At 33.6% G+C, this 24,187-nt stretch overlaps 3 protein-coding genes and 1 non-coding gene across 11 annotated transcripts; 1 reads left to right on the top strand and 3 right to left on the bottom strand.

Annotated features, from left to right (window-relative positions):
• Positions 1 to 63: 63 nt before the first annotated feature.
• On the bottom strand, positions 64 to 6,530 carry LOC123316239 (deoxynucleoside kinase-like). Of its 2 annotated transcripts, none has more exons than XM_044902188.1 (5): positions 6,424 to 6,530; positions 3,550 to 3,802; positions 590 to 896; positions 303 to 533; positions 64 to 247 (listed from the first exon to the last, which is right to left on the bottom strand). In XM_044902188.1, the coding sequence occupies exons 1-5, from the start codon at positions 6,495 to 6,497 to the stop codon at positions 162 to 164; spliced, it is 951 nt and encodes a 316-aa protein (XP_044758123.1). In that variant the 5' UTR covers positions 6,498 to 6,530; the 3' UTR covers positions 64 to 161. The 2 variants fall into 2 exon arrangements, with proteins under 2 accessions (XP_044758123.1, XP_044758124.1); XM_044902189.1 differs by lacking the exon at positions 6,424 to 6,530 and adding an exon at positions 5,783 to 5,921.
• LOC123318108 lies at positions 2,687 to 2,848 on the bottom strand. Its single transcript, XR_006538265.1, has one exon. It is a non-coding gene; the product is annotated as a U1 spliceosomal RNA (small nuclear RNA).
• On the top strand, positions 4,556 to 10,074 carry LOC123316238 (platelet-activating factor acetylhydrolase-like). Of its 2 annotated transcripts, none has more exons than XM_044902187.1 (7): positions 4,556 to 4,700; positions 6,296 to 6,435; positions 6,828 to 6,928; positions 8,566 to 8,846; positions 8,906 to 9,262; positions 9,355 to 9,528; positions 9,774 to 10,074. In XM_044902187.1, the coding sequence occupies exons 2-7, from the start codon at positions 6,393 to 6,395 to the stop codon at positions 10,000 to 10,002; spliced, it is 1,185 nt and encodes a 394-aa protein (XP_044758122.1). In that variant the 5' UTR covers positions 4,556 to 4,700; positions 6,296 to 6,392; the 3' UTR covers positions 10,003 to 10,074. The 2 variants fall into 2 exon arrangements, with proteins under 2 accessions (XP_044758122.1, XP_044758121.1); XM_044902186.1 differs by lacking the exon at positions 4,556 to 4,700 and adding an exon at positions 5,979 to 6,119.
• Positions 10,075 to 10,773: 699 nt separating this feature from the next.
• On the bottom strand, positions 10,774 to 24,167 carry LOC123316241. Of its 6 annotated transcripts, none has more exons than XM_044902202.1 (4): positions 23,987 to 24,158; positions 23,408 to 23,461; positions 19,973 to 20,014; positions 10,774 to 10,980 (listed from the first exon to the last, which is right to left on the bottom strand). In XM_044902202.1, the coding sequence occupies exons 1-4, from the start codon at positions 24,069 to 24,071 to the stop codon at positions 10,835 to 10,837; spliced, it is 327 nt and encodes a 108-aa protein (XP_044758137.1). In that variant the 5' UTR covers positions 24,072 to 24,158; the 3' UTR covers positions 10,774 to 10,834. The 6 variants fall into 6 exon arrangements, with proteins under 6 accessions (XP_044758137.1, XP_044758139.1, XP_044758134.1 ...); XM_044902204.1 differs by lacking the exon at positions 10,774 to 10,980 and adding an exon at positions 12,690 to 12,956 and having other exon boundaries at positions 23,987 to 24,156; XM_044902199.1 differs by lacking the exon at positions 10,774 to 10,980 and adding an exon at positions 14,062 to 14,387 and having other exon boundaries at positions 23,987 to 24,162.
• Between the last annotated feature and the right edge of the window lie 20 nt (positions 24,168 to 24,187).

The following is a 24,187-nucleotide window of genomic DNA, read 5'->3' on the forward strand; positions in this document are numbered from 1 at the left end:
TACTAGCCTTCAAAAATGGGCGACAACGTCACTCTAAAGCGATGTTATAAAAAAAATCTGGACGATTTGAAAATATAGTTTATTATGATTAATTGTTCTGAGAAAATATAAAGTAATATTTGGAATTCCATCACTACATATAGTTGATGTTTTTTGTATGATTATAAATCTTCTCTTAAATTTTTCTTCACCCTACCCAAGAGTTCGTCTGCGGTATTACTTCTTTTCAGTCCTCTACTATCTCGTCCTGCAACAAAAAGATTCAAATGCGTGCAGAATATGCGATGGAATTACTCGCGTACCTAGTATTTGGTCTTCGAATATTTTGTATTGTGTTTCCATCTCAGCAAGAGGCTTATTGCCGTCTAACACTATCAGTGGAACGTTGTTGAACCTCTCATCATTGGACATCAGCCATTTTTCATGGCTGTCATGTAAATCTTTGAGATATTCAAGAGTCAATCCAGTTTCTTCTGGTCGATTCCTTGTCTTCACTCTCTCGTATACTACCTCTGGAGATGTCCTCAGGTAAACTGTAATAACATATTTGCAATTATATATGGAAGGTATTTAAAATTGAGATTTTCACCTATCAAATCGAGGTTTATATCAACATTAGCCCTAATCCACCTGTACCACTGATCCAACACAGCGTAATCTGCACTGGTTAGGGAACCCTTCCTGTACGCATGCTCCAAGAAGCAAAATCTGTTATTCTGTATAGACCTTTCGAAGATTTGGACAGTAGTATCAAGCTTCTTAGGTTTGGTTGTTTGTACTTTCAGTCTTGTTAGTTGGACGTAGCTCTGGAAGACGCTAATCCATTTATTGATGTCAGTGTAAAGGAGCTCTAGAAGGTTCTCCCCGTCTACGTTCCTCCACCACTCAATGGGTTCCTGCATAAGAAAACGTATGTGATCAGTCTGTATAGACCATTAGGTTGGTTTAATTGTCAGTATCTATCTGTATCTGACGTAAGCATCAAGACCATCATAATAGTAGAGGTATTAACAACAAGCAGGCTCATATCTGAGGCGAACAAGGATGGCCGCAGGCCTGAGCTTTGAATCTTCCAATAAAGGTAGATCTACTGGCTTACTAGTGAGATATTACAGGTTCAGGAACTGAATGAGGATGATCCCGATCGCCGACTGTGTTCTGGGAAGTGGTCAGTGAAATGATTAACGGTAATCAAAACTACATGTTCGTTATCTGTTTTTCGGACGAGTATTCATTTTACCTTAACGACATTGTTAACCGGCATAACTGTCGTTCATTCATCATTGCTGCATCCCGTTACCGGGGATAAATATACGAAAAGACACACACAAAAAAAAACGGTGCGAACAGACTTATAATTTCTTAGGGCTAATTGCGACTGTGTGCCCTCCTGTGACTGAAGAGACCCAACCGTGATCTACAGATCCTTCCACACTCCGGGCGTGGATAGTCGCCAACCAGATCTGGCCGCCGCTGTATCCTTCTCGAATCTCCATTATAATTGTGTACCAAAGACCTCCACGGTGACCTGTATAACGCTAGTTGTTCCCAGTTATGATAGGCATTAACTGATTATAGGGATTGATGTAGTATATCCTTAAAGCGCTTATTTTGGCGTCCTGGTTTCCAAGCTCCCTCTGTGAATTCGCCATACATAGCTATTTTGGGGAGTCTTGTGTCTTGCATCCTCAGAATGTGGCCGCTCCATCTGAGTCGGGCCCTCGTTACTTGAGTCTCAGTTGTTGTACAACTCGCGCGTTGCAAGACCTGCATTTGAAACTTTGTGGAACCATCTGATGTGCATTATTTGTCTTAGATGACGTTGTTCCGTTTGTTCAAGCTGTTTAATATGTCGCCTGTAGGGCGTTCAGCTTTCACTTCCGTAAAGAAGCGTTGGGAGGACCACTGCTTTATAAACAGCTGCCTTGGCCTTCAGATTGAGGACGTGATTTTAAAACACTCTGTCCTTTATCTTCCAGAATTCCCGTGATGCCGAATTGATACGTTGTGTATTTTCTTGTCTAGGTTAGCCCTAGTATTTATGAAGCTTACCTCCTCAATGGAGAATGCAGAAGACCATCAAACGACCATTTTCCAACAAGATGGCCCACAACCTCATTAACTATGACTGAAAAAAAGAGTGGATCGTTTTATTCGAGTGAAAATGAAAAATAAAAACGGGTGTTTTAAATTTAAAGGGTTTCGTTGCAATTGCCCAAGTTGGCAACATCGACTGAAATATGCGTTGATATTAAAGGACAACAAATACATTATCTTGATGAGATAGACAAAAATGGCTGTCTAGTGTCTATGAAGTCTGGGACGGACGAAGAAGGTCGTAAAATTTTATGGGATTTTTATGGCCGGTTGCTGTTGAGGCTCGCCAGTGAGTACGCGCCTTATGATGGCTGTGATGAACAGTTGTTATTTTATAAAGAAGCCATAGTTCTTTTCTTCTTCTAGTGAACGCTGTTGCCAAATAGTGATCTAGAGACGAAGCGATTTAAATTTTAAAACCTCATATTTGAAGAATGATTTTGAATAGTTTTCGCGGTGCATTTGAAAAATTCATGAATGAAACCCATAATTATTCAGTTTAACCTTGCATATGCTGTGATAAGATAACCCAAATTGAGCAGAATCCACTCTTTAGGTCTAAAAGTGCTACTAATATTCATTATTAGATCCGGGACAGCGCGTACGCAGTCCCGACTACCAAAAATTACGCGCCCGAGTTATCCGCATTAGGGATAATCGCAGAGGTCAGCCCGATCGAAGTGCAATGAAAGGGCCTCACTCCGGGGGAACCGCCTTGTTGATCACGGTAACCCCTACGCCAGGTAAGTATGAATTGTGCAGCTCGGGGATCCGTTATATATCCCTAGGAAACGTTTTAATGAGTCATATACAATTGGTGGCACCATCTTCACGGACGACAATGTAACTAAAACCAGCGCTCCATAAAGGCTCCTGCAGAGGTTTCAATATTACGACTGTAGATGGCTCTAAACATGGAATAAATGGGGAAGAATGTTCCATATAATGATTATGATGCTGTATCCGATGCACAATAAATATTATTGAGTGAGTCTGTTACATTGGCAACTGCTATTGAATTATTTCTATCGATTATCAGAAAAAATTTGGTGTACTTTGACAATGTGCAATGTCAACGTCAGTTTTGACGGAAGTATCTTGGCAGCGATCACAGAACGGGCTCTTGAAATAGCTTTTTTGGCTTAGACATTTATAAAAGGCCGAAAGCCCGAGCTACGGAGCATAAGCGAAACGTGAGGGCCGTAGGCCCGAGCTACACAAGAAAGGCGAATTCAGCCTGTAATGATGAATCTACCCGCAAGTTAGATTTACGGGCTTACTAGTTATAGAAATTTACATTATGATGTTCTAGTAGTATTACATTGGCAACTAATATTATCATTTTATTCTTTTTATTCTGTCTGAAATAAAGAATAAAGAAATTTAGAAGTCAAGGATCGGAAAAAACAGACGATTGCTAAAATCAAAAATTCTACTCTTCAACCAACTTACGGCATATGTTTCAACTGTAGCTAACTTGTCGAAATACTCAATACACGTCGATTTTCCAGCCCCTATGTTTCCCTCTATAGAAACCCGAAACGGCCTTCCCTCTCTCTTGGTTTCAACATCTTTCAGTGGTGATATACCCAAGAAGTTTGCCTGTTTGCCAGGTGAAAACACTGAAGTGACCTTTTCGTCATTAGCTCCCTTGACTATGTTGAGTAGAACATTTTCCATGTTGCCACTGGATCTTGCTAACGAACTGAAAAATAATTAGGTAATTCTTGTTTCTGAAGGTTTTAGAGTGCAAAAATAGTTATCAACTCTCTTATTAAGCCCTATTCGGTAGCTTAGATCGAATAGAGATGGTATGCGTCAAATCATTGAATACAACTAGTCTAGTACCTTCAAGTATTAACCCCCTGCCTTAATACTCAATGCTATTACAGAAAAGGGTCGTGAAATATGTGACTGTAGGTCTCTACACATATTCATCTCAAAGATTTCTTTTACTTATCAACAGCTCTATAACACGGAATTATCAAGTTTCGATTAAAACCCATTCCAACTTTCTCTAACTCTGGCTGGTCAACAAATAAATCAGTTACATGTGATACAACAGAATTTCTCCTATACCTCAAAGTGAAATAAGTGAAACAAAACCATTAATAACAAGAGTCACGTTGGAATTTCTTCCAAATATTCATTTTTAACTAACCAGTAGACAGGTATGTTATATTTGATGATTTACGGATTATAGTTAAGGTCCATGTGCGTCCTTTTGAAACGTTGGTATGTAATATAATAACGTGAATCAGGTAAAAAAAATGCGATTGATAAAAGAACGCATCATAACAAAATAATAATAAATATTCTCGTGATAAAATAAATGAAAATATTATCTACCTGAATAATATTTTCATTTGTGTTGTTCGGTGTTATAAAATTGCACCAGTTGATATCGGTTATATTCTATTGATTATTATCATTTGAATTCGATTGATAAAATAAAAATACAAAGAAATATATCTCTCTTCATTTCTCATTCTCTCTTGGAGAATGTTTGATTGCCTATATTTCGAACCTATATTGATGATTTCCACCATAGAAAATGTAAATTTGTGGCTTTGCTTGATGTGAAGTGCATGAAATTCATAACTGTAAGTAAAATCAATTCAAAATTGGAAACAATAGTAGTATATCCAAACATAATTTTGTTCGAGAAACTAGACTTTTTGACCAAACTCACGCAATTATTATTATAATAATAAAAACTTAATTTGAACATACAAAGTGCTATTATAACGGTAATAATCTTCTCATTGCAAAAAACTCACAGAAATTCAATTTGTGTGTGATCATTTTTGTGAATGCCTATTAGTTTTTTTTATGTAAATTGTTGAATTAATTCTAAGATCGAGACCTCGACGAAACAATTGCAATTCAAGAAATTTTCTGGGGGGGCATTTTTTTGGAAAATACTTTTTGTGCAAAACACAAATTTGATATTCGTTATCTACTATAAAAATTTCAAGTTTTTTCAAATAAACAATTGAGAAAAATTTTAGTGTTATTTAGGTCATTTTTCACAGCGAAAACAGTATGACAATATTCGAATTTTTTCGATAAGCAACTTGAACCAATTATGATATGGAAACAATTTCTCATGTTATGCATAGTGAAAAATATGGAACAAGAAATTATTCGGATAATAATTATTGTTGTTATTGAAGATATAATTTTCAAAAATATGGATAGTTGTATCGCGAATAGATTTTCATCATACGATTATTTTGCGATAGGTGAATAATTAGTGAATAGCATATTATGATATATACATGTATGTAGGTATATTATTATTACATTGAAAAAATATCTGCAATTTACTTTATTAATTATTTCAATAATTTTGCACTATTTTCTCCCATTTCCGTTCTCATTAAAAACTTAGCCATTTTTATATTTTTTTATTGTTTTATTTCGAGTGCAACTTTTTATTTTATTCTTCTATTGATAACTTATATAATTAAATTCTAATTATTAATTTTGAAGCACAAAACATCAACTATCAACTATCTTTTATTACGAAGCTAAATCATAATTCGAATGAAATTCAGGACATATTGCGGCAGTTGGCAACTTATCTGGTAAAATTCCACAAATCAATCCGTTCGTTTTGGGAAACTTCGAACGTCAATCGTTGCCCAATTCGAATTTAAATTCAAATTTCATTCCAAATTACCGGCAGTTCAAAAACCTTTACCAACATTCAGGTATAAATCCATTGTGGTTACGATTTAATTGATGAACACAACGGTCAATTAGTGTTTACACTTCGTGCAGTCAGTTCGTTGGTCAATAGTGCGATCATGGTTGGGTATCCGTACTACTAACTGGAACTTGATTGCATTTTTTCAATAGATTGCCATCCGCTTATCATCTTTTTGAACTTTGAAGCGAAATCAAAATAGGCGATTCAGTTAAATGTCGTTAGTTTTAGCGTGAAATTTAACCGGAGTTTCAAAGACTCCCACAACCATTGTTTCAGACTCGATAAAATTTCCGCAGTTTGGATACTGGTAGGTTTATTATCTATTCACAATAAATTCCTACGTCTATACATCAAAGCTATGCTTTAATTCAATTTCACCACACTTCGATTGAAGTGCTTTTCATGACCGCCTTTCTTTGATCTTTGAACCACCCATCTCATACCATTGTCGAAGAATCACTAAACCTTGATACTGGTTTACAGGTAGTGCCGAAATAATATTTTAAATCGCGCCATAACCTCAAAAGGGTCATCGCCAAGACAACCATCTATATGTGAACGAACTGTTTTAGTGCTGAAGATGAGTTTCGGAAGAAAACCGAACCATTTACCTGCAGCCAGAGGTGAGTGTCACTCTTTTAAAACGTGGTATTATACGTACTACAGCACTTTTCAAGCTTAACATAACACATACGACTCCCAAATCTAGAGTACGTTGCAGAGACAACTGTTGTCTCTGGTACGTTGACACTATCCTACTAGTGTTTTGTGGTCGATGCGCACGACCTTGGTTCCCGCCTTTGAATTGGCGGGAATATTCATGAGATACCATTTTGCGTTAATTCGTTAAACAAAGTTCAGGGCATCAGAGGGTGAACTTTTTATTATCAGGAGTGGGACCCCTAGTTTATGTGAATTCTAAGCTGATAGATTTCTGTCTAAGATAGATGCACTCTCCATCTATTGGGAAACACAGGTATTTCCACTTATCTTTCAAGATAACATTGATTTTCAGGTCCCTTCGTTCCTGGTGCAGCTGATGTGATGCTCGATTATTCTATAGATGGCGTATTGATGAGAGTTTATTACCCAACAGACGCATCTAAAAACGATAATGTAAGTAACGTAAACTAATCTCAGAATTCCAACTTGGTCCTCAGATTCTTCACTCTCATCTCTAGATTTCTACTTGCAAATCGAAATTCTGACTTGTGGCTTTCAGAATTTTGTCTTGAATAGCAGAATTTTGGCTTATATCTCAGAATTCTGGCTTGTACCTCAAATATTCGACTTGTATCTCAGAATTCTGACTTGTGAGTATCAGAATTTCGACTCGAATTCAAGAAGTCCAACTCGTATCTCAGAATTCCGTCTTGTACTTCAGATTTCCTCCTTTTATCCCAAAATTCTTACTTTCACCTAAGAATTCTGACTTGTGTGTCTCAGAATTCTGACTTGTACCTCAGGATTCTGACTTGTTCCTAACATTTCTGACTAGTATCCCAGAATACCGATTTGCGTTTCGGAATAATTCCGAATTCTGACTTGTTCCTCTGATTTCCGACTTTTATCTCTGAATTTCGGCTCGGTTTTCAATATTTCGACTCGTATCTCGGAATTCTGATTTATATCTCAGATTTTTGACACGTATCTAAGAATTCCGACTCGTATCTCAGAATTCCGACTTATTCTACCTGAGAATTTCGATTCAATCTCAGAAATACAACTTATATCTCAGACTTACCTAAAATTTTCAACTCATATTCCAGAATTTCGACTTGCAAATTGCAATTCTGACTTGCGAGTTTTCAGAATTACGACTTTAATATCCGAATTTCAGCTTATATCTCAGAATTCTTATACTTATATTTCAAATGTTCGACTTGTATCTCAGAATTCCGACTTATGAGTATCAGATTTTCGGCTCGAACTTAAGAAGTCCGACTTGTATCCAGAATTCCGTCTTGTATCTCAAAATTCTGACTTCTATCTCAGAATTTCGACTTATAAGTGGCATTTCCGACTAATATCTGAGAAATTACATTTCCGACTTGTACCTCATCAGATTACCGATTAGTATTTCCACTTGTATCTCAGAAGTCCAACTTGTATCACAGAATTTCTACTTGTATCTCAGAATTCTCAATTGGACCTCAGATTTTTCACTTTTACCTCAGAATTTCGACTTGCACTTTGAAATTCGGACTTGTGAGTTTCAGAATTTCGACTTAAACATCAAATTTTGGCTTGAATCTCGGAATTCTTACTTGTATCTCAAATTTTCGACTTGTACCTCAGAATTCCGATTTGGACCTCAGATTTTCCACTCTTATCTCAGAATTTCGACTAGCAAATCGAAATTCTGACTTGTGAATTCCAAAATTTCGACTTGAATATAAGAATTTCTCTTGAATCTCAGAATTCTGACTTGTAAGTGAAATTTTCGATTTGTATCTCAGCATTCCGACTTGGGCCCCAGATATTCCACTCCTAACTCAGGATTTTGACTAGCAAATTGAAATTCTGACTTGTGGGTTCCAGAATTTTGTCTTGAATCTCAAAATTCCGTCTTGTACCTCAGATTTCTGACTTATATTTCAGATGTCCGACTTATGGATCTCGGAATTTCACTCGAATCTCAGAATTCCGACTCCTAAGTCAGAATTATACATTACGAAAAAAATATTTCGGGTGACACTTCCACGCTCTCGTAGTAGAAGTTGAAAACATTCAATCAATCCACTTGATTATAGGACAACCACAGAAAATGGATACCCTGGATCCCTGACTCAGATTACCTAGATGGTATAGCTTCTGTTCTGATGCTACTTCCTGTTGTGGTGAAAGGGTTGATATGGTGGTCTGGTAACATTCATGTTCCTGTTCTTTTCGGCGAAAGGATCAGGAAACCTAAGGGTGAAAAAATGAAATGCATCATATTGTCGCACGGACTTGGAGGCAGCAGATTCTTATACAGCCTCATCTGCTACGAGCTTGCTTCTCAAGGATTCATAGTGTTCGCCATTGAGCATAGGTCTGTAACAAGCTTCACTTTCTGTTTTACATGAAGGAGACGAATTAATGGTATTTCAGGGATAAATCCGGACCTTATACTTACTACTACCAAAACGAAGAACATGCCAAAAACGACTGCAGAACAAGCATCAGATACAAGAGGATTCCACTCGATGGAGGCCATTTTGAAACTAGGAAAAAACAAGTGCATCTACGATCCGACGAATGTACAAAAGTGCTTGATTTTATTTTGGGTCTGAATGCAGGCGATGTCCCACACAATGTGATGGACGATGTGATGTGCAGACAGCGATTGTCTAACTTCAAACTGTCCGACCTTGTTGGCCATTTGGATGTTGAAAACATCATCATGATGGGGCATTCTTTTGGTGGAGCAACTGCTTTGCTTACTCTGAGCCGAAGGAAGGAACTAAAGTGTGTATATAAACGAATATTCTTCTTATTATACTGGTTGCAGCTGACAGCTAGCTACATCGATTTCATGCACGATTTTTTGTATGTTTCAGGTACGGTGTGCTGTTAGATCCATGGATGTTTTCCATAAAGGACGAGAAGCTTGATGAGAAAGTGAATCAACCACTTTTATTCGTAAACACACAAACTTTTCATGTGAGTGCGAATACAGAAGCAATGTCAAGGTACATGACTGATCCCCAGAAGCGAGAGATGTATACGATATTGTAAGTGTGGGTGGAACTCCAAAAAATAAAAGATTAGGTTAAAATACTTCCACTTCTTGAAAAGATATGAAGCTACATTTTATTAAACTTCCTCTCAAAGAGGTAGTATGTTTTAATGAGTGGGTATATAGTAAATGTTCCAAATCTGCTAAATTCTCATTCTCATAGTAACATTAATGTAGAAGTAACCAAATAAGAAGATATTTGTCTTTATCCGATTATTCCACTTTTTCCCTTGATTACAGGCATACCACCCATGAAAACCAATCTGATTCTGTGCTGCTCATAGGCTACTGGCTGAACTGGTTCATGAAAAAGCTAAACCCTTACATGGCTCTGAGAATCAACAATTCTCTGATACTGAAATTCTTGAGTATTCATGTCGGACATCCAAGTGAAGCAACAGAGCACGAAGATCTGATAAACGAACAAAGTAGAAATATTGAAAAGGGTCTTACAAAGCCGTGGGTATGATTTTACTGAGATATTTATTTAGTTTTTCTTTTTTTATCGATTATGGAAATAAAGATGTTATTTATTTTTAAATGAGAGTATAATTCCACATTATCGGCAAATAGTGTATCTTCTTTCGAATTTCTAGTAGGATTGACTGAAGTAATTTATAAGGAAATAGTCAGATTCTGAAATCTCAAACTGCCCCAAAAAAGTTTATTCTTTTTTATGAAAAAGTACAACTTGCATGCAGTTTTGCTAGCAATTTCAAATGAGTCATTTCTGAGTGCTAGATTGATACTTCGGCAAGTGAAGAATGACGTATGTCAGTGATTCTGTCATTTAAGATTTTTTTCGCAACAGTTTTCTATTGTTGGTCATCAGATAATGGAACTGGACTCAGTTTGAATGATTTCTAATTTTCCGATCCCGTACTATCTTACTTAAAACAACTGCTTTGTCAAAATCATTAGCAGTTATATCATTTCGTCCAATTTAGCTGTAGATTGCATTTCATCGACAAAGAACTTTCATCCACTTTGCTCTTAATTTTTCTCTTTTTGATATTTGTTTATGGATAGTCGCTTCTTCTTCGTTTGTTCAATACTATCCATAGGCTTAATATTTTTTTTTCTTTTTGCTTTTTCCTTTTTTGTTCTTTTTGTAGATTCATTCCCGGCAGCGGGATGCAGCATGACGATGATAATGATAGGCTTAATAATTTATGATTTTATTTTATCTATTTATTCATTTATTTTATAAAATCTGCGATATTCCGAATGAAAAGAGAAATCCTGGTAACTATCATTTATTTTCGCAATTTCACATTAAATCACAATTAAAGAATGATAACTCAGAAGGGCATTATGAGCATCAAGTCTCTCATTCGGGATAAAAAACGGCATGTACGTTTTACCACGAAGGTTCTAATTATACAGAATAGTGACATGGATCTGTCCCTGAAGATGGAAACAGAATGTGCCCAAACCTCAATCATATCTGAAAAGTAGAATGAATTATAAAAATCGCTCGTTTTTTAATCGTTCAGGATTATGAAAAATGAATTTACAGTATATGTAAATCTTGTAATGAAAAATATTGATGTCATGAGGAAGACATGATATTATTTGCATAATGAAGGAAATTCAAATAGCAAAACTTAAAATTCAATACTTAATTTCTCAAGAAAATCACATATTTTCGAATTGATTTCGAATGCAATGTTACGAATTGACCAAAATGCTAAAAATGATCTGACAATATTAATGGGATCGTGTTAAGTTTCGATGGATATTTTATAAAAAAAGCAGAGTTAATGATAAAGAATATATGTATATACAAGTGATAATGATATCGGCTTAGTGCTCCCTAATTCGAAACGCTGTCGAGAATTGAAAATAAAAACAATCAGTGAGACCATGGTAGAAAGGGACATTTTGTTTGTAATGTTCTCCTAGTCTGTATTTGTGGGGTTACTGTATGCTAATAAATTCGAAGCGATATGTAGGATTACCATAATACATACAAAACCTCTAGAAAAACCATTTCACAATAATAATTAAAAGTGAAAAAAGATAGGAATTACAATAATAAAACAGTCAGCATACTCCTTGAAAAAGAATCAAAATTTCACTATCGCTGTCGAATTAATGTCTGATTAATATTACACAGTGTCGATAATTATAATGGAATGTTTTGGTAACTGCAGAATATTTTGATAACTTTTTAAATTCAATACTGATGATCTATAAAAACAGAAATCTCATATGATTCAAGATATTACTCAATATTTTTGAACCTTTTTACCAAACATTTCCTGACAAAAATTGAAAACACTTTAGGTTTCTCATTTAATTCGTAGATATAATATAGGTATTCGTGCAAATTTATATCAATTATTATATTCAAATACATATATCTAGAATGCGAAAGGATAATGTACTTCAAAGTGAAATCCCTTCAATAAATCAATTTCAACTAAAAAATATACAAAAGCAAAAGCACTAATAACATTTAAAATACGCTATATACAGTGAACTTATTTACACATTCTTTGTACAGCCCTATGGGTTTATATGAGTACATTTCTCACCTTGAATGTTGCAGTCCTACTTGAAAGACATCCAGGCTCTAAGTCAGAGGTGGAAGTCAGAGCTTCTCATAATTTATCGTGAGGTTTCCATTTTGAAAATAACAGATATTATTTGAACTTACTTTTCGTATGTTGAAAATTAGAGAATTCGAGAAATATAAATGTATACTGCCAGATTTGTATGTCGTATATGTGGCCATACCTATGAAAATCACTCTCCTTGAATCCAAACATGACACGCTTTTATTCTTTGAGTAACTTCATGGCTGTTTGTTTCTTCTTGGGCAAATCATTGAATTGTGTGACCGATGTAGTGAGTTCGAAAAAAATTTTTCACTGACGATGAATTTTCAATCACCACACTATCACGAACACTTGCATGTAGCGGTACATGTCTTTGAAGAAAACACTATATACACAATTTATTCTGAGAACCACATAACTAGAATATGCAATTATTACGTTTTAAATCTCAATTTCAGCCCTGAAGAATGATTATAAATTACGAAAATTTTTTCTCCGTCATCTAAAGTAGTCAACGATATATCAGTTTATCTGATTCCTAAATATAACCAAAATAGGGGTTGAATAAATGGATTCCAGAGCTCTCTAGATAAACTGTTCAATCTTTCTATTAGATTCATTAGGTCCGTAAAGAGACACACAATTTATTCTTGATATTTAATGACCTTAATAATCTAAAAATTAAATTCGATCAAACCCTGACTAGCTGGTTAGGGATAGAAGCAGTTCGATCAAGCTTTCAGCTTGGAGCCTCCCAAGAACGAGGACAAAGTGTTTCGCGCCACTGTGGCAGCATCCATTAATTGTTTTTCCATCTTTTTAGCGTATTCACTCGCCTTGTCAAAGACAGAATTTTCTTCTGAAAATAAAAAACTTAATTCAGGATGGGGCTTTTTGATTACTGGATATTTCAAAAGGTATCATCAACTTAACTGGAATAGCATGGTCTGAAGTACACCCATCAAAATGAACCCCACATTCTTCCTATTTCACGGATAAACTAAAACTCACAAATGTAGTTTCACTTAGCATAATTTCACCGAATGAAAGCACGAAGAGGTTATAAAATATTTTACGTATATGGAAATATATCGAGCTACAGTTGAAATAATTGATCAAAGTGCGTTTCATTCCAATAGGGTCGGTTCCCATTTCATATTTTTGGTGATGTAACTTTGCAGATAATGAAATACACTTTTACCAAATATTGCCAAATCTGACAGGAGCTTCTTTGTATCGCCACTGCAGAAATCTTTCGGGCATTTTGATGAGTGTCATCAGGCAAATTCCAGTTAAAAAATTAAAAGGAGCTTCCGACAGATTTGAAGGAAATTATTATGAGGATTTCATTCTGAACAACATAAACTTATCCTCGAGAGACTCGACCATGATAATCAGATTTCAGCAGAGAGTTTGTCTACGACGTAAGTATCGTTATGGATAAAATATTGTACTGTGAAAAGCTAAATAGGATGAAAGCAATTATTCATTGACTATTCTTTGTGTCTACTCAAATGTGTCTTTGTTATGGTATTAATTATATTGCACCTATGCAATAATGTATTATCGTACAAGCGTGAATAGATCCAGAGTTACTTTATTGGCTTTTTTTCATTCTGCTTCTGAACGATTCAATTTTGTTAATTCAGATTGAGTTAAAATTCACAACGTAAGTCGAAATGGGGTCACCTAGAATAATTCAGAAAAATCACAATCAAATTTCTCATACTCCTTTGAAATGGGTTAGAAAAAATTGGGATTCTTGAAACACTCTCAAAATTTCTGAACTTCCTTTGATTTTTCTGGAGCAGTTTAAGTCATGAAGACTCAGTTATCAGCAATCGACAGGGTGCAAATAAAAAAATCCAATCGGTCATCTTATTAAATCACCCTGTATACGATGGTTAAAGTTAAATTAATAAAAATGTTGAAAATTGAATATTCTGCGTTGGAATTGAAGCCAATTTTTAAGGGAGATTGTCTTTATTTGCTTGAGTTAACAACGAGGAAGTTCATCACAAATGATTACAATAAAATTATTTTGGCATGATACGTTAGTTGACATCTTCTACTGAGTTGTAGTGGAAGTCTATAAAATTGTTCATTCTAGCTAAGACCAAGTGATAACTGTTCGAAAAACTGTCCCAAACTGCCAATAATTTAGTAGCCATTCGTAAAAGCAGAATCATCTGATAGGGGGTTATTCCAAATAGTTTGAAAACTAAGTCTAAACCATAATTAAACATAAGGTACATATCGGGTGGTTGCAAAATATCGGAAATAGTAAGATCTGAAAAAAATGGATTTCGTTAACACATATCACATAATTTGAAGAAGAAGAATTGTTTTATGCTTTTTCGGCAGTCCTCACTCTAGCTCAAAAAAATAATGAAGGGGCAAACTGGATACTATTCGAAAAATTTTGAATTTAAAATAAGTGTTTTATATCTGGACTGGCTGAAAATTTCTTAAAAGGCCTTCAACGAATTAATTCGTAAGTTAAAGGTAAAAAGTACAACAGACGTTGAATTCACTGAAAACCACCAACAAGACAAGGTAGGTACTTATTCATTTCAATGTTTTTCACCAGTGCAAGTAATTTTTTAAATGGCTAAGTAAAATAGGTAAGAAGGTTTCTAGTCTACTCTCACTAAAACAGAATGAGTACAGTTCAACACAAGATAAATTCGGGCAGTGAAAATACATTATACAATTGTATAAATATTTAGTAGTAAGTATATAATTTCACAAGTGCAAATAAATTAGTTAAAGAGAACTCGCACTATTTTCATTATAGTATCATTTTTGGAGTATGTTATGACCGAAAAGACGGTAATATCTTCATAATTCATATTGAATAAGTACAAAATGTACTCAACTCAACAGGACATTTTTCAAGGCGTAAAAAGATTACTTAATCAATAATAAGAACTAATTGAGATGCATACCACACGCTGATATGAATATCAACAAGTGTTACGATCCGAATTGAACTAGTCAATTTGCCATTGCCAAGACAACTAAATAGAGAACGTTCCACCGAAGAAGAGCAAATGCTGACCATGGTTTCGATCTCGTTTGACCTCGTCAGAGCAACACAGCTCCTTCTTCGATGGAAAACGTTTGGAATTGACGGAAATACTGGCAATATCTTCGAGTATCGAGTATTATCGAGCGCCATCCAGTATGAAACGAGGTCCGGTTCCATCCCCTCTGATCGAAACCCAGACAAAGACAATGGCATATGTCCCATGCAAAGATTATAGAGTTAACTCCAAATATTAGAGTTGGTTAGCTCTATAATCTTAGGCCCCATATTTCCTCGAAGTCAATAAGCCTGCTTATTGCAGACAACATACATATATGAATCGAGAAGTTGGGGCACGTTCAGTTCGCGGCAGAATTGATGCGAACGGTAAAATAATTCTTGTTATTGTATTCATTGCCTCCTGTTAAGGCATTATCATTATTTCATCGTATTACATAAGTCTCAATTACAGTTCAATGAGAGTAATAGTAATTTATTTCATACCATGCAATTAATAAAACTTTTGCACATGTCTATGAAATTAATTTGAAATTTGATTTTCGAATGGCGTTATTTTAGAACACACATCTATAAACGTAATGAAAAAACATTTGATTCGGTATGATAAAATTCCACTTTATTTTCTGTAATTTTTTACAATTGGAGAACATCTAAGTTTTCACATTTCAAATAGAGTTTTATCATCCATAGAATATTGTCAAAACAGGCCCATTTTTCAGAAAGAACACGTAGGAATTTCATAGTAATAACAACTATTTCAGATGGTAATACTAATAAAAAAAAACTTACCCCCAACATCTGTTGAATGTTGTAATATTGTTTAGTAATATTGCATGTATCTTTTGGGCTTTTATCTGTTCATGTGTTAAGGTTTTTTCGGATATAATTGTGGTGTTCTGTGCATGTAGGTACCTGATATAGAATATGGCGTTTGTTTTATTTTGTAAGTTGAATGACTTGTGACGATGTTGCGTGGAAAGTATTTACGATTTTCATTGGATTTTGAAGTATTGAAGGACCATGGTTTGAATATTTTATAGATAATTTTTATGGGGAGAACTAAAACAAGGTATTTCTGATCATGGCAGGAAGGGATCTCGTGTACCCTATAAAAATGAAACAAATAATCCGGATCAAACCAGATCCCTTCAAATAGTGGGTGAGCCAATTCAGAGCATCTTGTTCTATTCCGTCATCTGAAATGCAAATTATTAACTGCAGCTTAAAGCGAAAAAAATCAAACTAATATGTCATAAGTCATATTATTGGTTATTCTTGAATTTATGAATAGATATAAGGAAATAATGAAGGATCCGAATGTTCTTTCGATGAAAATACCGACCCAACTGGCAACACTTTACAGATGATTTACAAATTTTCAGAATATTATTTTCTGGAATTCAGAAATTCTTATTTTCATAGATCCTGCGAAACTGTTGAAACTTCCCCCTGGCAGAAACCTTTCCCCTGGGAAAGATACGCCAGCTAGACATCTCATCAGGAGACTACATGCGAAACGGATACCGCCAATCAAAGTTTTGGTAGAAAGCCACTGGCGAAAATAAACAGATCCCTCAATTTCTAGAAACAATGATGGGATTGTTAATACTATGATCGATATAGTTGAGTTGGAGATGAAAACGATATGTAACTATCAATCATGAAAATAAAGGCACCTTTTGACCTATGTCAAAAATTAACGAAAAAATTATAATTGTGTTATGCTTCGTTCAGAATAAAAACATTGCAATCGACCATGATGAGATATTGCCATAGACAATTTTTGTTCAAATGGGAACCCTACAAATTGCACTTTATGTTTGAATTCGATATATATTTGTCGTCAATTCGTTGTTCAATTTTTAATTCGAAATAAAAACCGCAAATAAATCTATCAAGATTACAAGAATGAGAAAAGAGAAAACAAGATTTAAGGAAGGCATTTTTTTGATGGACATAAAAAGAGATATCCTATTCGATATCTTTAAAACAACACAAAACAAATCTCTTTATCACTTTACTTTTTGGAAATAATTTAGGAAACATAAAAATACAGAATACGTCAAAAAATCTTTTTGAATTATATAAGTTTCAAAAACTTATAAAAAATTTATGATTGAAAGTAGGCTTTTTCTGGGGTAACAAAGATCAATTATTGATATTGTTTTACGTAAGAATTAATTCATTCACCTCGGTTTAATGAAAATCTAGTCGCCACACAGAACACCAACAATGCTTAAATAACAAGTTATTATACAAGTTTTAGACAAACCTATACAAAATGAGTACAAGTAACTAACCGAATTTATACAGGGTGAGTCTTCGATTGGTACAAATATTTGAACAGTACATTCTCGAGGTCAAAAGAAACACCTTTCCTATACCATTTTTCGAATCAGCTCGGTTTAAAAGATACAGGCTGTTGAAAACCATGAAAAGAGGTTATTTTCAGTTCTATCTCACAAACGGTTTTATCGAATGAACTGAATTTCGGTATATAGTTTTTCATTTATTTGATGCTATCTAATGAATAGTTAAACAGTTTTTAAAATAAGAGTATCCTTCATCTTTTCTTGTTTAATAAGCCGTTTTCGAGTAATTTGATGTTCAAAAATTAAAAAGTATCTGCGAAATTTGAAAAATTGTGAACATCTCTGTTTAAAGGATCCACAGATGTGTAGTGTCACAGACTTAGCTAGTTTTTCTGAAGGTAATTTTGTTTTTCCAGGGTGGCATAGCCTATTAGGAGAACTTAAAATGGCCATATCTTTTTATCAGAGCTGAATCGGAAAAAATGATATAGGAAAAACGTGTTTCTTTTGACCTCAAGAATATACTGTTTAAATATTTGTATGAATCGAAGACTCACCCTGTATATTCGTTATTCATTTTTTGGAAGAAATCCCGAATAGGTCAATTTTCATTTGCAATTTTTTAATCGAGGTTTTTGTCATTAAACCCCTACAATAGGTTGGAAGGTTTGTGCAAGAAGAAATGGCATTTAGTTGCTGAGGAATTGTCTTTGAATTTCATCAACCTTTTTATTATAGGAAAGGAATCATCAAACTTATTGAATTTTTCATGTATTTTGGGTGTAAATGACATTCCCTTTAGGAGTGAATGATACTAGTGTTATCTAAAATATAGAATTGATGAAAGATTCAAATTATTCACCAATTACAAACCTACGAAAAAAGCACGTTTTCTGTAGCACTTAAAAACATAAATCACTGCTTAAGTGTATGTCATTAGACCTCAAAATACATGAAAGAGGAATGGTCAACCATTTCTTCCCTATAATAAAAAAAAGACGATAAAAAACCCATGGGTGACCGAATCATCCTCAAAATCAAGAGGTGCATTTACTACAAAAAGATGAATATCGAAGATTAGAATTTCGGGCGTTACTTTTTACTCACTCTGTATATTAATCAACGCTCCAAAGAAACATGCAACATTTCCACATTTTCAAGGCAAAATTCATAAGGGATTCGAAATAACGTATCATTCGAAATTTGGCTCATTTTATTTCCTATTACAATCAATTGAAACACAAGCATCGCAAGATATATGGAAGTTAATTTTCACTCCAATTTTCCTGAATCAATAACCCCTATTCTTGTAGATTTTCGTTTTTTTGGTACGGTCGATGTTGATATTCAAATTTTTTTCCTGCTTCTTCGGCATAGATTTGGAACGTCTGCCTTTAAGCCTAGATTTCCCAAATTTCATTAAGATACTGGCACCTTTCTTGATATTAGCAGTTTTGAACAATCCTTTCATGTTGTCAGTGGCTGCATCACCCAGAAGCTTGGTCAAAAACTGAGCGATATAGATTCCTATTTGCGTCACGTATGTTCGGATTAGAGTATCACGTTTAAGCCTAATTTTGCTCAAATAAGTATTTGTCAGTTGCGATATATAATCTGAAATCGAAAGATTTAGTTCTTTTCTATGGCAATTCCCCAACGATGTTCAGTGATCCGACTTCTTCATATACAAAGTGGATACTGGTTCCAAAATATTTACAAAACTTCTGTTGATTCAACAGACCGAAAGCAGGTTGCCTTAAAGCGGATGAAAAAAGAGGTTTTTCACTTCAGTGGTTCAATTTGCTATTGGGAAATAAATATGAGGAAGCATGCCTTGACTTCTGGCCCTACAAATAGTAGAGCCATTAAAATGAGTATGTATTAAAATGAGTGCAATGTTGAGTCAAAAACAAGAAATGTTTTTTCCTTGAAAACCAATTCAGAATTCTCTGAAGAAAGAAAATGATTGTAATCAACTTTGTTCTGTTAAAAAAATTCGATGAATTGATAATAAATGAGAAAAACACTTTAGGAGCTTTTGTGCGTTTTCTCAAACTCATAACCAGAGAACAGAGTATTCTGAACTGGTTCAAGCTTTGTTGAAAAACCTCTTTTATTTTCTACAAAATGATAAACCCAATGGAAAAGTAACTGAAATACAAAGTTACCTTCGAAGCCTCACCATGAATATAAATAACATTGATCGAGACAAAAGAAGACTTACCTTTCGGACACAATTTCTATTTACCACTAAAACACTAGAGAACACTTGAATGAGGAACTTGAGAAACCTTTCGATAAAGTAATTGAATACACATCACTACAGTCAAAAGGAAGATTAACGTCAATTTCTTCCATTTGAAAATTAAACAAAACCAACATAAGTCACTAAAATTCTGTAATTAAAAAGGAAAGTGAAAAACCGTTAATTGGAAAGTTTTGTAAATATTTCAAAACTATGATTGATTTCATTGTTAGATCTTTTATAACATTGATTTCTTGCTAATTACTCACCTCGTTTGTCCCTCAATGATGAACTTTCTCTGTCGTCGAAACCTGTGAACAAAAAACGAATAAAATTTCAGCAGTTTTAAAAAATAAAAACCCTCTATTATTTCAAACTTATATTCTTATTCAATTATATTCCTTCTTTTTCTATGTTGATACATCCCCGGATATCCCTATCGAAGCATATCCTTCAAATACCATAGGTACCTATTTTTTATTTAATTTCATTCCTGCTAAAAGCTGCTAAAAGCACTTCTAAGTTTATTACACTGAAAGTAAATTCCTTTTTTCTGGTAAACACTTTTTCATAACACCGGAAATCCTCACTTGTGTTGAACAAAATATGTATGGAATAGCATTATAATCTCAAGTATCCAGAAACATATCTACTCTCAACGCTTTTCTGTATTATTTTCATTTCAATCTTTTCACCTTGTTTTTCAACAGCTACAGAGATATAATTTTACGCCATGAGGGCAGTTTTATTGAATGTTTTACTCCCAAATTTCTTATTTAAAGAAACATCACATAAAATTTTGTTATGCATGACAGTTTTAATTTAAATTTCAAGAGTCTAATTAGAAAAGATTTGATCTGAAACTAAAATTTGCACAGAAAATCCCAGTTCGCCGAATGATGAAATAAAAATGGCTCAAGTGCTGTGAATAGAACAACCTTTATTTGGAGGTTTCTGTACATTATTATTATACTGTAAATAAGAAACGAATGTAGCTCACACTTTATCCGAATACTTATTCGATTACATTGCCTTCATATATTGATAAGGTTTGACTCTGATATTATTTCCAGAGGTTTCTTCCTTTTCTGCGATTCAAGACAAAATCCTCAACCGACATACCTGAAATACCGCCATCTCAAAAAAGTAGAAGATACTCGATATTGAATTTTCAGTCCAATATGGCAAAAACCCAACAACGTTCACAAATTTCAACAAGTTAGTCATATTTAGAATGACCTTAATTGAAGCCACATGAGTATTATAGTAAAAAGAAAACGAAAAATAAATTAGCATTCCGCAATCAATGGGGTAAATAGATGAAAACAATAAGTACTGATTAATAAAATTTTAATTCATTCAAAAGACTTCTATAATCAACAATGCATGTTAATTTCTGAAAATTGATGACAAAATTTTCAGCATTCCACGTAGAATATCGTAAGCCATTATAACAGGAACCATGAACGGGAAAAATATAGAAATTATGTTTCTGATGATGGAACTAAAAAGTGGATTTCGAGTTGAGAATATACCTGAAAAAATATTCGCATTAAAATTTTCAGAATATATATAGTTTCCGATTTTTTACTGTAAATGTATTGTTGTTTTGAGCACAAGGTACTTAGTTAATATGTGAACTGGTATATTCAATCGTGCAAGTAACGTACTTATTTTTTAATCATTTCTCTCTTTGAATCCTAGTAGATCATTTTAATCATTCGAACTAAGAACTGCTTTCAAAATTAAGAATTTTCGGACATTTCACAGTTAAACTGAAATTTATGATATTTATTCTGTTTCTTAGTGATTGATGTTCTCATATGATTTCATTATGTAACTATTTTTGAGTGCATATAGACACTTATTGTTATATTGATGTTCAAATGAATAAATTCAATTGCCTGGATATGGGATGCTCCATTTTTATAACAAGAAAGAGGTACTTATAATAATTTCTTGCAAATTTGAATTGAGAATATTTTCAATCACAATCTACCAAGTACCGATAACAAAAAAACATTTGATGGTTTGATGAGATAAATGAAAATCTAGGTGCGTTTCAAACCATCAGAGTGTTTGCTTATTTGTTTTTGAATTTCATTATTAATAGATCCCAATTTTTTTTTGAGAAAACATAAATAAGACTTACTTACCTAATAGGTATAGTTTGTCACAAAAATATCACATGATTTCATTGTGCGTATTCACAGAACGCGTTTATATAAAAAACATCACACAAATTCAAGCAGAATACGTTATCTATTTTTGTATTATTTGGATATTGTTAGTGAAATTCTTCTTTTTTTAACGCCAAAATAGTTTTTCTTCCGTTTAAAGAATGAAACTATGTGGGTATCTATCTACTATTTATTTTGCACCAAAAAAGACCCGAACTTAATTCAATTAAAATGAATAGAGGTACAGCTTCTCGAGAGAATTTAAAAAAAAAAAACAATATTTTTTCTAATTTGGAAAAATCTAAAATATAAAAAAACAATGTAATTTATCGCGAAAAGAAAAAAGGAAAACCAAAAGGATTTGGTTCAGTCTCTTAGAATTAAAGATAATATATCTTCCAAGAAGCCTACACCTTTCTTGATTAATTTATTGTCAATTGAAAGCTTCGGAAACAAGCATTGAGACAAATATAGCTAGATAGAAGGAAACATTAATGTGACCTGTGAGTTGTGAGAAAATAAGGAAGTAAAATCTTTTGCTACCTTCCATTGTTCTAAAAATATAATCAAAAATAAAATTAATCATTCAATGAGATTTTTGTTCGAAAATCGGTCACAATTAAACAAGGTTGCTTTCATCCCCTAAGGCTAGAAATTTGAAGAATTTACATATTTCGGAAAATATTCCATCTGTACTTATGAAGCTAAAAAAAAACTTATGATATGGAGGTGAGTTCAAAAAAATAAAGAAAAAATTCGTGAAAATTTCAGAATTCTCACAAGCAATTAACATTTGAAAAAACGAAATGGAACCTTGTATATTGTGTACTCTTAAAACAATTTAAAATTTTAATGAAATAATAAAATTCATAACAATTCTCTCAAATTGACGAGTGTGTGTGATTTGTCTTTTCATGAAATATTTTATGAAGAAAACATTCGATAGAGGATAGGTTTTTGTGTGTTTTTGTTACATGTAAGGTATGTCAAATGAGCAAACACTCTGTGTGTTGAAAATAGTAATATAGGTTTCATATTTTTGTTTGGACGGTTGTTCTTATTGTGTGTATTGTGTGGTATTGTATTGATATACTACCTACTGTTTGGTTGTTAATAAATTATTAAATAAACTTCAATGTGGCGTATTCGTACAAATTTAATTTTTGTTGGGTTTTTGTCACTTGAACGCTTTGAGTTTTTTTACCGATATTAATTAGTTTATTGATCAGTTCGCCTTGTCTTTCTATTTTCTCTGTTTGCCTATCTGAAACAACGAGAAAACAACTCACAGTGATTTCAAAATTGACAGATTCCAAGAAATTTCATCTTTTCACCGGAATATGTATGTTATCGTTATCATATCTATTATTTTATCCCTTATATTATTTCGAATGATAGTTGATTGATATTGATCGCATTCATAATATTAAATGTATGACGAAATATACAAATGATCGAATATCTTAAGATATCCGATCAAGTTTTCATAGGCATCTATGATTTTTAAACAAATAATGTAGGTACCTCTTTTCGCCCTGACTTCATCTACGCTTTCTACGGTTCCATCCATATCTGCACCTGAAATCGAAAATAAAAAGAAAATTTACAATTTATCAAAGAAAATAAACACAAAGAAAAAAGAAAAATTTTCAGGTAGTAGAACAAAATCTACCAAACAGTTTAATTTTTTTTTCAAAATGGCTTTCCTTTAAATCAATATATATGTTATATATTTTTATCATCCACGAGCCTCTTATACAGGGTCTAAAGTAAATGAACAAAAAATTTAGGGAGTGTATCCTTGTCATTAAAGAGTGTGGGTCTTTCATATAAATTGTTTTTTTTTTAAACAGTCCCCTAAAAGATAATTTCATTTCTGGTTTCTAAGATGAAAATTTAAAATTGCCATTTTTAGTGCCAGTTTTAGGGGGCTCCATCAGTATACACTATACAATGTGATACTATGTACATACTGATAGTTTGAAGTTCGTCGATTGAAAATTTAGATCCCTACACATTGGGATTCAATTTGTGGATCAGTCGAAAAACACATAAAAATTGATTCATTAAACAGATTTTTGTCATGAAAGCACTTTTACTTACCATCAGATGTTTGGTGAGATGGCAAAGCCTGGGTTGCAGCAGCATAGGCCAACAAAAAAATCAGTAGGAAGTATAACACTTTCATTATCGATTTATTTATTGTAGCAGGTGTAATTAGCCTCAAAACAACCAAAACTCACTGAAGAAGACTGGATACACAATGCTGGATATATAAGGAAGATAAAGAAAGTTATAGTTTAT

The sequence above is a fragment of the Coccinella septempunctata genome, chromosome 7 (genome assembly GCF_907165205.1).
Source record: "Coccinella septempunctata chromosome 7, icCocSept1.1, whole genome shotgun sequence".
Taxonomy (NCBI): Eukaryota; Metazoa; Arthropoda; class Insecta; order Coleoptera; family Coccinellidae; genus Coccinella; species Coccinella septempunctata.

What these genes read in the sequence shown, in the direction of transcription:
- LOC123316238 (XM_044902187.1), top strand. Translation starts at nt 6,393, where the DNA reads ATGAGTTTCGGAAGAAAACCGAACCATTTACCTGCAGCCAGAG. An exon ending in CCATTTACCTGCAGCCAGAG is followed by an intron (nt 6,436 to 6,827) that starts GTGAGTGTCACT and finishes ATTGATTTTCAG; the next exon opens with GTCCCTTCGTTCCTGGTGCA. An exon ending in CGAGAGATGTATACGATATT is followed by an intron (nt 9,529 to 9,773) that starts GTAAGTGTGGGT and finishes CCTTGATTACAG; the next exon opens with GCATACCACCCATGAAAACC.
- LOC123316239 (XM_044902188.1), bottom strand. Translation starts at nt 6,497, where the DNA reads ATGTTAAGCTTGAAAAGTGCTGTAGTACGTATAATACCACGTTTTAAA. An exon ending in ACACTCACCTCTGGCTGCAG is followed by an intron (nt 3,803 to 6,423) that starts GTAAATGGTTCG and finishes ATTATTTTTCAG; the next exon opens with TTCGTTAGCAAGATCCAGTG. An exon ending in ATTCGAAGACCAAATACTAG is followed by an intron (nt 248 to 302) that starts GTACGCGAGTAA and finishes TTTTTGTTGCAG; the next exon opens with GACGAGATAGTAGAGGACTG.
- LOC123316241 (XM_044902198.1), bottom strand. Translation starts at nt 24,071, where the DNA reads ATGAAAGTGTTATACTTCCTACTGATTTTTTTGTTGGCCTATGCTGCT. An exon ending in TGAAGTCAGGGCGAAAAGAG is followed by an intron (nt 20,015 to 23,407) that starts GTACCTACATTA and finishes TTTTGTTCACAG; the next exon opens with GTTTCGACGACAGAGAAAGT. An exon ending in ATCATTGAGGGACAAACGAG is followed by an intron (nt 19,073 to 19,972) that starts GTGAGTAATTAG and finishes TTTCGATTTCAG; the next exon opens with ATTATATATCGCAACTGACA.